This window comes from Eumetopias jubatus, unplaced genomic scaffold, assembly GCF_037043125.1.
Source record: "Eumetopias jubatus isolate StellerSeaLion01/CBP00866 unplaced genomic scaffold, mEumJub1_p1.0 scaffold_6, whole genome shotgun sequence".
In the NCBI taxonomy this organism is placed as follows: domain Eukaryota; kingdom Metazoa; phylum Chordata; class Mammalia; order Carnivora; family Otariidae; genus Eumetopias; species Eumetopias jubatus.
Window position 1 is genome coordinate 51,233,210 of NW_028274812.1, and position 14,207 is coordinate 51,247,416.

The window sequence follows — 14,207 nt, forward strand, 5'->3', positions numbered from 1 at the left end:
TTTATGCTTCCATCACCATTTATCATCATCATCATCATCACCATCACCATCATCATGATCACCATCATAAGATGTCTCACCCAGAGCAGGTAATATACCTGTGACTACTGTTGAGCAGCAAACACATTAGCATGGCACTTCTTCCTAGCACTTAGCGCAGGAGCATCTGTAACCAGATGTTTCAAAATATACCATGCATTGAGGATGCTAATAATAAAACAAATTCTTTTTCCCTTATGGTTAATTTATAATACTCCCTTAACAATATTGAGGAACATATTAATTACGTTCACATCTAAGAATCAGATATTTAAAAATTTCCTTTTTCAAAAGACATCGTTCCATTCTATCAGATGTTACAAGTTGGTAGAGAAACAGTAGTGGATTTTTAAAAGTATATTTTCTTTTCCTTTTATTTAAAAATTGAGATATAACTGACATACAACAGGACATAGTTTTTAAAAGTTTAAATAGTATACTCTTGTGAGAAAACTCTGAAAAATTCATCAACTGTTTATCTACTTATGTATAATTCAAATGCTTTAGCAAAAGGCAGAATCTTAAATATATTGTTTTCTCACCTCAGGAGCAAACATGGTCTCATAGGTAGGATTATACTGAACCTCTTTGACAGCAGGGTCAAGGTGAACTCCAGTCTCTAAATCTTCCTAAAAGAAAACCAAATGAACATTAAAGATCAGACAAGTAATCATTTTGTTTTGGAAACTATATTAAGGTCACACTAGCTATTTTAATACCAATTTTATGATTTTTATACTTGTGCCATATGATTAATAATTCAAAGATTAATAAAAGTAATGTATGCAGTATAAAGGTTAGAATGCATAACATTGTTTCCTTTCAAAATGCTGACCTTCTCCCATCTGAACAAATTAAAAATTTCTAAATAGGCTAATAAGCTACTCAAAGCTTTAAATTAAGAGAGTCCAAGTCCTCTTTTTTATGAACTCAAAAAACTTAACCTCTGGTTCCAAATTCAGGACAACTCCTTCTTTATGCAGCAAACCTTATTAGACATATGCCCAGATGGCCCACGGTTCCAGGCTACAGAAGTGGCAAGGCCCTAATATTCTAAATCTAAATCTTCCACTCTATGCCAGTGTTTCAACCTTCTGAAATTCACCCCCCAGTTTAATGAACATAAAAATCTATGTCCACTAGAGAATCACTGGTGATCTCTATCTTGTGTAACCACACCACCTACAACAAATATAATAATTCCCAAATTGGTATCTCTTGCCTGGACCTCTCCTCTGAACTCTAAAGACTTGTCTATCTAAAGTTTAGCTCAACATCTTTTCTCCCAGGATGCCTAACAGACATCTCAAACTTGATACATCCCAAAGGGAACTTCTGGTCTCCCCTTCCCCAATGACTTCTTCCCAGCCTTACATTTGCTCAGGTGGAAACTCCTAGAGTTATCCTTGATTCCTCTTTCTTTCACGTTGTATCTCCAATCCATCAGCAAATCCTCTACCTTCTGTATACATACAAAGTTCAACCACTTCTCAAGTTCTCTTCCACAGTCATCTCACAGTCCAATTTACCAACTCACACCAGATTGTTACAATAGCCTTCTAACTGGGCTCCCTGCTCTATCCCCCCACAGCCTCACTCCATGCAGGAAGCTGTGTGATTTTAAAAAAATATTAGATTATGTTACTCCTGCTCTAAACCGTCAGGTAGCTTCTCCACTCAGAGTAAAAGCCTAATGAAAGCCAGCAGGCTCAATACCAGTTGTTCTCAGAAAACAAGTATGGCTCCCCAGGGTAGTGTTATAGGGCATTTCTATCTTCCTGTATTGTCCTGCCTGAGTATTTACATATTAAAAAACATGTTGTTTGTACATGTTTAATTCACATATTAAACAGGCTATAAATACCTTCCCTTTAATTAGGGCACTCAAGTTATATTTTGAAATTTTTATGGAAGTTATATATCATCTATGAATTATATTTCAGTAAAGCAGAATTACAGAAATGCTATTACAAAATGAGGATGTTAAATCTAATTGGTTGAGAATTATCGTCCTCTTCTGAGATCTCAGAACAATCTCTCCCCGCCAAACTTGCCCTCACAAACTTCTGTCTTCATCAAGTCCTGTGCCAGTGCTCATCAACTCCAGCCTCACTGGCTCATTTGCTATTCCTAGAATTCACCAAAGGTCAATCCTGCCTCAGGGTCTCTGCATATACTATTTCCTTTTCCTGGAATGTTCTTTCCTTCCCTAGATATCCACATGATCGTTTTCTCCCTTTTATCAGGTTTCTGTTCAATTTTTCTACTTTCCTCTTACCTTGCTTTATTTTTGTCCATTATATTTATCATCATCTGACATATATATTTATAGTCTACCACCCCTTACTGAAGTATACGATACACAAGTTGTATGTCATATGCACAAATGTATCCTCGACCCCTAGAATTATCCCTGTCATATCACCGTCTTTATTCTGTTGGCCTTTTGCTGACGTAGGATACATCTGTCAACACATTACAAAACACAATTCAAAGTAATATCGAAATTTTTTTTTAAAAGGTGAGATACCATGAAGTTGACAGTGATGCTGGAGAAGAAGCAATGCCACTGACAAATGAAGATTTGGTAGTCTTAGAACAACTAATGACCAAAGACTAGAAAACAGCAACAACAAAGTAATACTCGAGGCACACAATCAGTATTCCAAGATTTTACCACTTTTTAAAGTAACCCTCACCCAAAGCAGGCAATTTAATTTCTCTACTTCTCAAAGACAGCGTTCCTCAAGTATGACTCCCTTAAACTGCCATCCTCTCTAGTTGCAAAACTGTCCCTATCTTTACCTGATCCCGTCTTTCTCAGGACTTCAGTCTCCACCGCCGATTTCATCTGCAGCCGGGACCACACTCCTGGCCTCTGTATCTAACTGCCTAGTGAACTACATGCTGTGGGTGTTCCACCGCATCAAACACTTCTCTACGTCTCATTCCATGATTCCACCTTTACTCACTAACAGATAAGGCACTGAGCCTTACTGATCCTATCTCTCCAATATTTCTCTGGCAACCCTGCTTCTACTGTCCTTCACACCCCCGTCTCCACTATCCTAGGACAGACTTCATCGTACCTTGCCTCGCCTGTTATGATACCTCCTTATCGGGTAATACACTCCCACCTTTGCCTTATGAGACAAATTACTGATTTTTAAAAATACCAAGCACTTTCACCCTTGCTGTGCTGTTGGCAATGTTCCTTATGCACTTCCCTTTGCTATCTGATAACGTGTCATCTTCTTATTTTCTCTTATACCTTCCCTTCTCTTGGCTCAGGAAAACTGCTTTTCCATAATCCTAAGGAATGTTTTTTTTTTTTTTAAAGATTTTGTTTATTTGAGAGAGAGCATGAGAGAGAGAGAGAGAGAGAGAGCACGAGAGGGGGGAGGGTCAGAGGGAGAAGCAGACTCCCTGCCGAGCAGGGAGCCCGATGCGGGACTCGATCCTGGGACTCCAGGATCATGACCTGAGCCGAAGGCAGTCGTCCAACTGACTGAGCCACCCAGGCGCCCATCCTAAGGAATGTTTTACAAAATTCCTTATGGCAATTACGATGTTATATAACTTGTTGCACATGACTTTTACTAACATTTTATATCCTCACTGTCTAGTAGAATGCGGGGTAATCAGTACATGTTCAATAAACATTTGTTAACTGAAAAAAGACAAAGTCAAGTCCATTGAGAAAGAGGATGAAGGCTGACTAAAGATCATTAAATTTGGCAATGACATCACATAAAACCTTCGCCAGAGCGATTCCGGCAGCGGGGTAGAGTATGGAAAAGCAGTTGTAAGAGGCAGAGGTACAACTAAGGATTCAGAAAAACAAGACAGTAGAATTTTTCCTCTCTCATTTGGCGATAAAGAAAAGAAGAGGAGATGGGGTGCCAGATTGAAGGATTTTTGAGGTAAAATTAAGTTTGTTTTTTCCCTCCTTAAGAAAAGACTAAGCCAAGATTTAGTCAATTAAAGCTACAGGATATGAGTGAGTTGGGAGAAACGCAGGAAAAAAGCCAGCACAGTTGGAAGGTTATGCTCTGAGGAGAGGAGAGCCCTCTGTGAGGTGAAACAGAGACAACAAAGACAGGGTGGGGGATGGGTGATAGATGTCTGGAGCCGGTGGGAGGGCTGGGGACTCACAACGGGTGTTATTTTCTTTGTGTCGTTGGGGGCACAGGCCTCTTCACAAAGCAAGTATGGTAACTTCAAATTCATTCATACATTCCATAAATATTGACTGGGTGCCTACTGTGTGCTAGGCATTGTTCTAGGCCCACGGGAACAGATAAAGCTCCCTGTCCTTGTGGGGCTTGTATTCTAGTGGCGGAGACGGACAATAAGCAATAGAGTAAGTGAATTATATAGTTTGCTAGAAGAGGGTAAGTGAAAAAGAGTGTTTAACAACCTCAGTGTTGTCTCACATTATCTCATATAATTCCTACAACACTTCTATGAAATAAGTACTAGCAACATTAAGTCATTTACCCCAAAATGCTCACAGAATAAATGAGAAGGGGAAAAATTTCAAGTAACCACAAGGAATGATGTTAAAGACACCCAATTAGCACCAAACCAAAAAAAAAAAATCACTGGCAGACTATCTATCAGTCAGGGTTCTTAGCTGCAAGCAGCTGAAAGCCTTACAGACTGATTAAACAGTATCGAGCCCTTCTGAGTATCGAATCCTTTTTCTTAGAATTGCCAAGAAGGGTAGAGAATCAGTTTGAGGAAAGAGGTATAAATAAGAGTGAGTATACAGATGGAATCACAACTGAAAATCGATCATAACACAGAACCAGTCCACCGAGGACAGGAGTTCACCATTACTGAACTACTGTGGCTGTCACCGGATGCTGCTGCTGAGACTACCGGCCCGAGAAACTACATGTTGGCCACCACTGCCACTTAACATATTCTCTTTCCTTGCTTCTTTGGGGATTGGCTTTAAATTAGAATTTAGGTGAGTGCATTTGTCTGCTCGGCCTAAGTTACCATCCCTGAGCCTTGGCTAAAAAGGAGCTGGGAGAAGAAGAATCTGGGCTCTCGGCCTCTGAAGGTTGGGGGCAGCAAGGGCTGTTCCTCACATTAAGACTCTTAGGGAGGGGATTCAGATGCTGGGCCACCTAAAATATGATACATATACAGTGGACCCCTGAACAACACGGGTTGAATTTATGCAGATTTTTTTTCAGTAAACATGGTACAGTACTGTAAATGTATTTTCTCTTATGATTTTCTTAGTAACATTTTTTCTCTAGCTTCCTTTATTGTAAGAATACAGTATATAATACACACGACAAGTATGTATTAACTGACTATGTTATCAGTAAGGCTTCCGTCACCAGTACAGGCTATCAGTAGTTAAGTTTCTGGGTAGTCAAAAGTGATACTCGGATTTTCAACTGCACAGTGGAGGGGAGGGGTTGGTGTCCCTAACCCCTCGTCGTTCAAGGGTGAACTGTTTATTACCCTAGAATGCACACTAGAATCTTCATTGCTTAGAGATAGTATCTGCCAAATGTTGAGTAGAAAAATTCAGTACCATAAAATTAAAAGGTCATATACAAATGGCTTCAACTGCATAAAAACTAAATGCATTTCTCAATATTTAATTCTAGTATAAACTGCTTAAAATAACAAGGCTTAGCCACATTCATACCTCCCCAGTGGATTTCATACAATACAGTTGCTAGAACCACTTTATAATATGGTTTACCAGATCTTTCCGATTATGAGTATTTTCAATTTGATTTTGAACAGAGTACCAGGAGATACCAAATTTTAAATGCAGAGTACAATTTAAAAAGAATTACTCTTATATACACAACAGTGGCAATGAATAAAAAATGTAAATAGGGCCCAGTCTCTGGTTCCTGCTAAAATTGTAGAACAAATTGAACAACCCTCCAGAAAATGAAGAGTTATTAATTAATTATACATTTAATTAGAAAAACTTGGACAATACCGCAACCTTGTTTTAATACCCAAGAGGAGTTTAATAATAATTAAGCATGCAATTGAAATTACCACAGAATTAGAGAGGACTTCTATTCAGTTTTAATTATCCATAAAAATTAAAGTACAGTGAGTGAAGGGTACCCTATGGGTCAAATAAGTTTGAACAGGTTATCTTCTGTTGATTCAAAGTAACTTGAGAATCATGAGATAATATTTACTTCTGAGTCCTTTTCACATTTTTTTACTCACGTACAAATAAGAAAATAGATGGGAAAGCACTTTGTAAACTATAAAGCAGAAAACAAATATTAATCATTACTATGAACTAGTTATCAATTTATAGTTTTTCCCCCCAGAAAGTAGAAATGAATAAACTTCCTAAAATGGAAGTTTACATGAATGAGATAAAAGAACAGAAATTCATATAAAGATGTCCTTTGGGTTTGGCCCTTAACAAATGCAGAGGAAAAAGGTGATCTATGTGAAGTTCATAAGTATGAGAAAGATCACCCAAAAAGAAGAAATTTTGAAATATGCTCAAAATCAGAGGCAGAATTTTCATTTTACTCAAGCTGGCTATGTTAAAGCAGGGAATGCATTGGGGAAAAGTAACACAGTCATGGACTAAAATGAGAGAAAGCCAGGCCTGCTTTTATTTTTTTAACTTTAAAGTCAATTAACAAGCAACTTTTGCAACCCAATAGGGTTCATTACATGATTTCCAAAGTGCCAAGTGTGCCAGTGTTGCGTTAAAATACACTTGTAACCAGAACGTAACTGTTGTCAAACATGGGAGAACACAAATATGTTTAACTGGAGTTCTAGCAGAAGAGAAGTGAGAACAGGACTAAAATAATATGTGAAGAGATAAGAACTGAGAACTTTCCAGAAACACTGACGATCTACACTCCAAACCAATCAATTCCCAATTAAAGACACCCCACAAACTCTAAGCAGGACAAACAAAAAGAAACCCACACCGAGGTATCCCATAATGACTATAAAGACTGAAACCACACCCTCCCCCCCAAAAAAAACGGGGGCAGAGGGTAAGGGTCTTAAAAGCAGTCGGAAGAAAAAAGAAAAAAAGAAAAAAGCTACACTGACAGCTGACTTGTTATCAGTGACACAGAAAATCAGAAAATAGAATATTTTAAATATGCTGAGAGAAAAAATTGCTAGCTAAGTAAACTACACCCGGTGAAAAGATCCTTCAAGAAAGAGGGTTAAATAAAAACATTTTAAAGACAAAGTGAGGGGGCATCTGGGTGGTGGCTCAGTTGGATGAGCAGCCAACTCTTGATTTCTGCTCAGGTCATGATCTCAGGGTCATGGGATCCTGCCTTATGTGGAGCTCTATGCTCAGCAGGGAGTCGGCTTGGGATTCTTTCCCTCTGCCCCTCCCCACCCAATGCATGTGCGTGCGCGCGCGCACTCTCTCTCTCTCTCTCTAATAAATAAATCTTAAAAAAATAAAAAAAGACAAACTAAAACTGCAAGGAGTTGCCACCAATTAACCCTCACGAGAGAACATGAAATATGCACTATAGGGAGAAAGAAAGAAACCTCTTGCATGAGATGCAAGAATCAGCTTAGCTCACCGTCATCTTTGTAAGTTTAAATATTAAAAGATACAGGGCAATAATAGCTAAAGTAAGGGTAGGGGAATGTTAATAAAATTGAAGTGTTCTAAGGTTTTTGCACTGTTCAGTATGAGGCAAAGGTACTAATTAATTCAGGTTATGTTTTAATGTCTACAGGTAACCACTCGAAGAACAGAAACTAAGGGCATAATTTACAAATGAGTACAGGAAAAGAATGAAATGATTAAAAAAAAAAAAATCAGCCCAAAAGCACGGATGCCTAGCATACTAACTTTCTGTCTTCTTTCCCATTACCTATATTTAAGAAAATACTTAAAAAAAAAATATTGCTATGGCTGCACCTCACAAGTTCTGGTGAGTATTATTTTCCTTATTGTTCAGTTCAAAATATTTTCCATTACCATTATTTTTTATTTTGGCCCATAGGTTATTGACAAGTACAATTTCATAATATTCAAATATGGGAATTATATAGTTACCTTTTTGCAGCTGATTGGCTTAGAAGCACCGTGGTCAGAAAATGTGATAATATGATTTAAAATTTACTGAGACTTATTTTATGGCTTAGTACAGGGGTTGGCAAACTAGTTTGTGGGCAAAATCTAGCCTACAGTCTGTTTTTGTACCAACAAGCTAAGAATGGTGTTTATTTTAAAGTCTTGTTTAAAAAAGAATGACAAAGACTGTACGTGGACAGCACAGCGTAAAATCTTTACTATTTGGCCTTTTACTGAAGTTTACCAATCCCTGGCCTAGTGTATGGTCAGCTTTTAAAAAAATGTTTTATTAGTGCTTGAAAACAATATTCTGCATTGAGTGCAAGTTCTTCATACCCTTTACATAGTTTGTTAATTTTGTTGTTCAAATTTAATGTTTCATTACTGCTATTTTTTGCTTGTTCTATCAATTATTGAAAGGTATATTAAAATCTCCTGCTGTGATGGTAGATTTGTCAATTTTTCGTTGTAGTTCTATCAGTTTTTACTTAAATACTTTCAGCTTACATTATTAGGTGCAAATGAATTTAAAACTGTCATACACCTCTTTGTGAACTGAACCTTTGTATCATTATGAAGTCTACTTTATTGATCTTAATACAACCAGTGTCACTTTCTTTTATTTAGTTTTTGCTGGATATATTCTTTTTCCAACTACTTACTTTTGATCTTTCTGGAAAACTTAGCAAGCATGGCAAGAAAAAAAATGAAAGAAATAAAGATTCAAATAAAGAGAAGAATACTGTCATACTTGCAGCTGATCTAACTACGTAAGTAGTGAGAATAAATAAAATAACTAGAAAAAAACAATGCTATTTATTAATATATTAGCATAAAAATAAGACACACCTAGAAATACCTGCAGCAAAACTGTGCAAGATGTTGATGGAGAAAATTATAAACTTTGGAAGAAATTAAAAATTTGAAGAAATCCTAAGGAAAGGAATAGATAGGATATTGTCTCCAAACTGATCTATGGTTCAATGTAATTAAACAAAATTCCACCTTGGTGTTAGTAAAACTCTACAAGTCAATTCTAAACCGTATAAAGAATTACAGGGGCCAAGAACAGCCACAGCGTTCTTGAATAACAACAACAAAATGGGGTGAGGGGCAAAGCTATACCAAAAGATCGAGCCATATTATTAAAAATGTTCACACCATACACAAAAATTAATTCCATGTGGATTTATGACTTAAATGTAAAAAGCAAAAATTTAGTGCTTTCAAAAAACAAAATGGGAGAATATTCTTTTGACTTTGGGATAAGAAAGGATCTCTCAAACAAGAAACAGAAGCCACAATTCATAAAAGACTAATTTGATAAGACTAGACAAGTAAACAACTGTTTATCATGACAGTAAAGAGAGTGAGAAGACAAGCCACAAACTGGAAAAGATATTTGCAGCACATGTGACTGACACAGGATATTATCTAGAATATACAAAGATCTACAAATCAGAAGGAAGACAACCCAATGGTCACTTCAAAAAGAAAAAAAAAAATCAAATCACCAATAACATACGAAAAGATGTTCAATCTCAGCGTTCAGGGAAATGGATTAAAAACACTGCATAAGTTTATACTCTTGTCAAATGCTTGCTATTTGTCACAATACAATTAGTCAAATACAGATGAATGTATTTGCATGCTTCACATCTCCTCCCTTGGTCATTTTTCTATCGTAAATTTCCTATGTGTAAGGTTTAGAGGTTTTGTTTGTTTTGCATATAAGCACGTGCTGGTTCATAAACTAGTGATAATTAATGTCCCTGACTCTCTCATCATAGAACCTTCATCAACTGGGGCGGGGCGGGGGGTGGGTTGTGTAGCTCCAGATCTGTGCTCTGCTTCTAATGGACCTTTGGTAACTTATGCAACCTCTCTTCCTGGATTATCTTACTTAAAAATTGAGGTGACTGAACAAAGCAAGTTCTAGAGACATTCCCTTGCCCCCACCCAATCAATGTACATGCTTTTTCAAGCCTTTCTTTTTCACTTACTCTTTCATTCATTCTTTCACCAGATATTATTTCCCTCAATCTTGTATACTAGGCACAGGAGACGTGAAAATAAATAGACACAATCATCTCTGGTCCCCAGGGTCTCCCACTAGTTCAGGGTAAAGAAAAAGTTAACAAGTCACAGCAATGCAGCAGCTGCTACAACTGAGGTACAAAGGAAGGCTGCCTGGACAGATGGACGAGGAAACATGTGCACTGGGACAGAAGGGCAGTAGGATTTTTGGGGGGTGGGGCAGCATGAGGAACAGGAAAGGGATTTCCAGGCAGAGAGACTAGTATGGCCAAAAATCTTGAGAGGAAAATAAGGCTTTTGGGGCTTTGTAGAGAGTTCAGCATGGGAGACTGGCGAGCCTCATGTTATACAAAGAAGTTAGAAATTATTCAGTAGTAACACAGTGTCTTTGGGCAGGGAAGTGATAAAACACTGGACTTTAGAAAGATCCCTTTGGGAGCGCTGTGAAGGAAAAGAATGGGATATGGAAGTAGGAAACAAGAAAGGAAAAAGTAGAAAAACTAGTTAGAAGGTTATTATTATTATAGTCTTGCAGAGAAATAAGAATCTGAAATAAAATATTTGATAAATACCATTGTATCACGATGACAGAACCCAATACCCAGAAGCAGGGGATGAAAGAGAAACGAAAAACAAGAATGGTTTCTGGGAGAAGTAATGCAGACATGAAGTAAGGCTGTATCAGTGCAAATGGAGAGGAAAAATTAATTTGAGAGAAATTAATGAAGCAGAAATGTTAGAACCAGCTGAACAATTAGCTTCAGGGGCTGAGGAAGAAGGAAAAGACCCTTCTATTTTGGCTTGGTCTGGTAAGTGGGTTGTGGGATCATTAACCAAAATGGGAAAAACAGGTGAGGTAGACCTTGGTGGTGGTGGGGGGGCGGGAGTGTTAATTTTTCAGCACATTGGATTGGAGGTACCTGAGAACCCTCCAGAGAGAGAAGTTTGGTAGTTCTGGAGCTAGCAAGGAGTTTAGAGTTGGAAATAGTAAGGATAGTGTGTCTGACAGTGTTATAAGTGCTTAATGTGCTTTACGAACAAGTCTATCCACGAGATGGGTCCTAGTGTCATCTCCACTTTACAGATGAGAAAAACCTTCGGCACAGAACACTTAAGTAACTCATCCAAGGGGCGCCTGGATGGCTCAGTCGGTTAAGCGTCTGCCTTTGGCTCAGGTCACGGTCTCAGGGTCCTGGGATCTAGCCCCACGTCAGGCTCCCTGCTCAGTGGGGAGCCTGCTTCTCCCTCTCCTCCCCACCTGTGCTCTCTGTCCTCTCTGTCTCTCTCTCTCAAATAATAATTAAAATCTTAAAAAAAAAAAAAGTAACTCATCCAAGGTGACCATTTGGGTGAGTGCTGGAGCAGTATTTGAATCCTAACAGTCTTGATTCCAGAGCCTGTGTGAACCACTTCACAGTGTTCACCTGTGAGGCATCAGAAGCATAGACTGAAGTTGAAGGCATGAGAGAATATGAGAGGTGGAAGGGGGACTAAGGAAACATACAAAGGAGCACAGAAGAGCAGGGTTTCGGAAGACTGAGGATGGCCCTATGGAAGCCATAGAGAGAGAAAGTTTCAAGAAACAAGACCTATTTAATAGTGTCATTTGATGCAGATATTCAAGTCAGATGGCAGAACCTGACACGTTCTCAATATTTCTTAGGGACAGTAAGTTTCCTAAGAGGCTAGGGCTAGGTTGCTCTTGGTTGAGGAGAAAATGAGATGAAGTGAGAGCTCCAAAAAGCTAAGCTGTGCAAAGAATGACAACTCAGGAGGTTGCTGGAGTGATACAAATTTGGGGAGTTTGTTTTCTTATAAAGATAGGAGGATCCTAAGCATTCTTTCATAACCATTCTATTAATAAAAAGTAAAATTCATAAAACTTGCAGAAGACTTGAAGTTATAACACTAGACTTGGGAACACCTTTTTTGGTTTGTTTGATTTTTTTTTTATATTGAAGTATAATTCGCATACAATGTTATATTAGTTTCGGGCATACAACATACTGATTTGACAATTCTATAAGAAACATCTTAAGTACAAAGTAATTTTTGCACACTGCCTCTCATCACCACATCTTGAGCTTCTGATCACCCCCATTAGGCTCTACTGAGCTTATACTACCAATTGGTGGATGCTTTCCTCTGGTTCTAGACACACCAACCTCTCCTCAGATCTTCAAACACACCTAGGCTCTTTGTCATCTCAAAGCTTGCTGATTCCTTTGGAAACTCTCACCTTATCTACCACATGGCTGGTTTCTCCTCCTCCTTCAAAGCTGCTTTTTCAGAAAGGACTTCCCTGACCAATCTATGGAAGTCATAATCCTATCTTACTCCCTATCATGGAACTCTTTTTCTTTTTCCTTCATAGTACTCAATCTAAGCTGTAACCACTTTATTTGCTCACATTTTACTGGCTGCCTCTTCCACGAGCATGTATGCAAAGATGTCTAGCTTGTTGGCCTCTGTGTTTTCAGCCCCTAGAAGAGTTCCTGGCAAATAATGTCTTCAGTAAATATTTGTTAAATGATCCACACAACCCAATTTCTTCCTCTATCACCTTCCTCAACTGGGATCAAGCACACTGTTTCTTAAGCCCAAGGCCTTTTCTCACTGTACTGACATATATAATCACAAGGGTTAAACTAACATTTATTGTACTTTTATTAGATACTAGGCTCTTTGCTATAAGCTACATTTGTATCATTTCACTTAAGTTTTACATAACCCTCTCACATAGACACGTACTTCTAAAATTATCTCCATTGTACAGGTGATGACACAGTGGAGGTTGTATAACTTTCCCAAGTTCACAGAAGTGGTGGAGCCGGGATCAGAATCTAGTTCTGACTTCAGAAACAAAACCAAGCCGGGCCATTACTCACTTCAAGTGAGGATACATGCTCTAGTTTGGGAAGTTCTGATTTAAACCTGCTCTACCCAGGCCACATCCTAATCACAATAAATTCAAATTTCACGACCCCCACCCCCCCTTCCCACTTTTTGCTGGCGGGAGGCGAGAGCGGGGAGCAGTGGAGAGCTGTCCTGAACTTCCAAGTCCCGGCTTCTCCCGAGGCAGATGCACGTAGGAAGAAAGTTGCGTTAAGCAACTTATATCTCAGCACTGAGGAAGAGGTAACCCGGGGCCTAACAAGAGACTGCCGGATTTTGGAGCAGAAGCAGACAAGTCCCGCACTGCATCAGTGGCCAAAGAGCTTACCTTAACTGCCACCTCCGGAGCCGAGTCCACCGCCACTGCCAGAGAGGGCTTGGTCGAAGCTGATTTCCTCAAGTGCATGAGGGAGTCGGCGGCTGGCAGGGAACACCGTCCGCTCTCACTGTCCGAGTCCGATTCGGACCCTGAACCGGAACCATAGGACGCAGCCAGCGCTGCAATTGCAGCCGACATGACGGCAACAGATCCTCTGCGGAGACCAGGCCCGGGCGGAAGAAGCAGCTTCCAGGTCCTGACAGATGACCATAACACACATTATTTACTTCCTTTGCTAAGAATTCACTTACGAAATTTTAAATTGTACACTAATTAGTATTTGAATACGTATAAGAGAACCGAGAATATGAAAACATTTATTCAGGGAAATTGAGAGAATTATAATACCTTATAGCTTTCAGGACCTATGTGGCTAGATTAAAGACTACGAGTTCCGAAATACCTTGAGGCCGCGAGGCCCTACACTCCCGGCGTGCAGCGCGGCGGGAAGTGGGAGAGGCACAATGGGAAGTGTAGTTTGGAGCAAGGGGCGGGGCGAAGTGGGCAGGCCTCTCTTTGACTCCTCCCCTGAATGGATGGTTCATTCAATTGGCTATCATCTTCCCTCACTCTCTGGCCAAGCACTGTTCTCTCCGTCCCCTTCCCCCAAATTGAGGATTGGGCAATACCATACAGCCTCAGGAAATGGGGGGGAAGGCCGTATTCATTCCCTCCGTTGGGTGAGTGGGTGGAGGCTGAGTTTTCCACCACGGCTGCACCTGGCACGGGAGCTGAAGAGGAAAGTGAGAATCTTAAATTGGAAGACCTTGAGTGGTGGAGAAT

The 14,207-nt window shown here is 39.3% G+C and overlaps 1 protein-coding gene across 1 annotated transcript in view; it reads right to left on the minus strand.

Moving 5' to 3' along the window:
* CDC40 (cell division cycle 40) overlaps positions 1-13,592 on the minus strand; it is a 53,745-nt gene extending 40,153 nt beyond the window's left edge. Inside the window, exons 1-2 of the mRNA XM_028104231.2 lie at positions 13,374-13,592; positions 582-668 (exon numbers count right to left, since the gene is read on the minus strand). Coding sequence (XP_027960032.1) covers positions 582-668; positions 13,374-13,562 — 276 coding nt within the window. The 5' untranslated portion in view covers positions 13,563-13,592. The remainder of the gene's footprint in view (positions 1-581; positions 669-13,373) is intronic.
* Between the last annotated feature and the right edge of the window lie 615 nt (positions 13,593-14,207).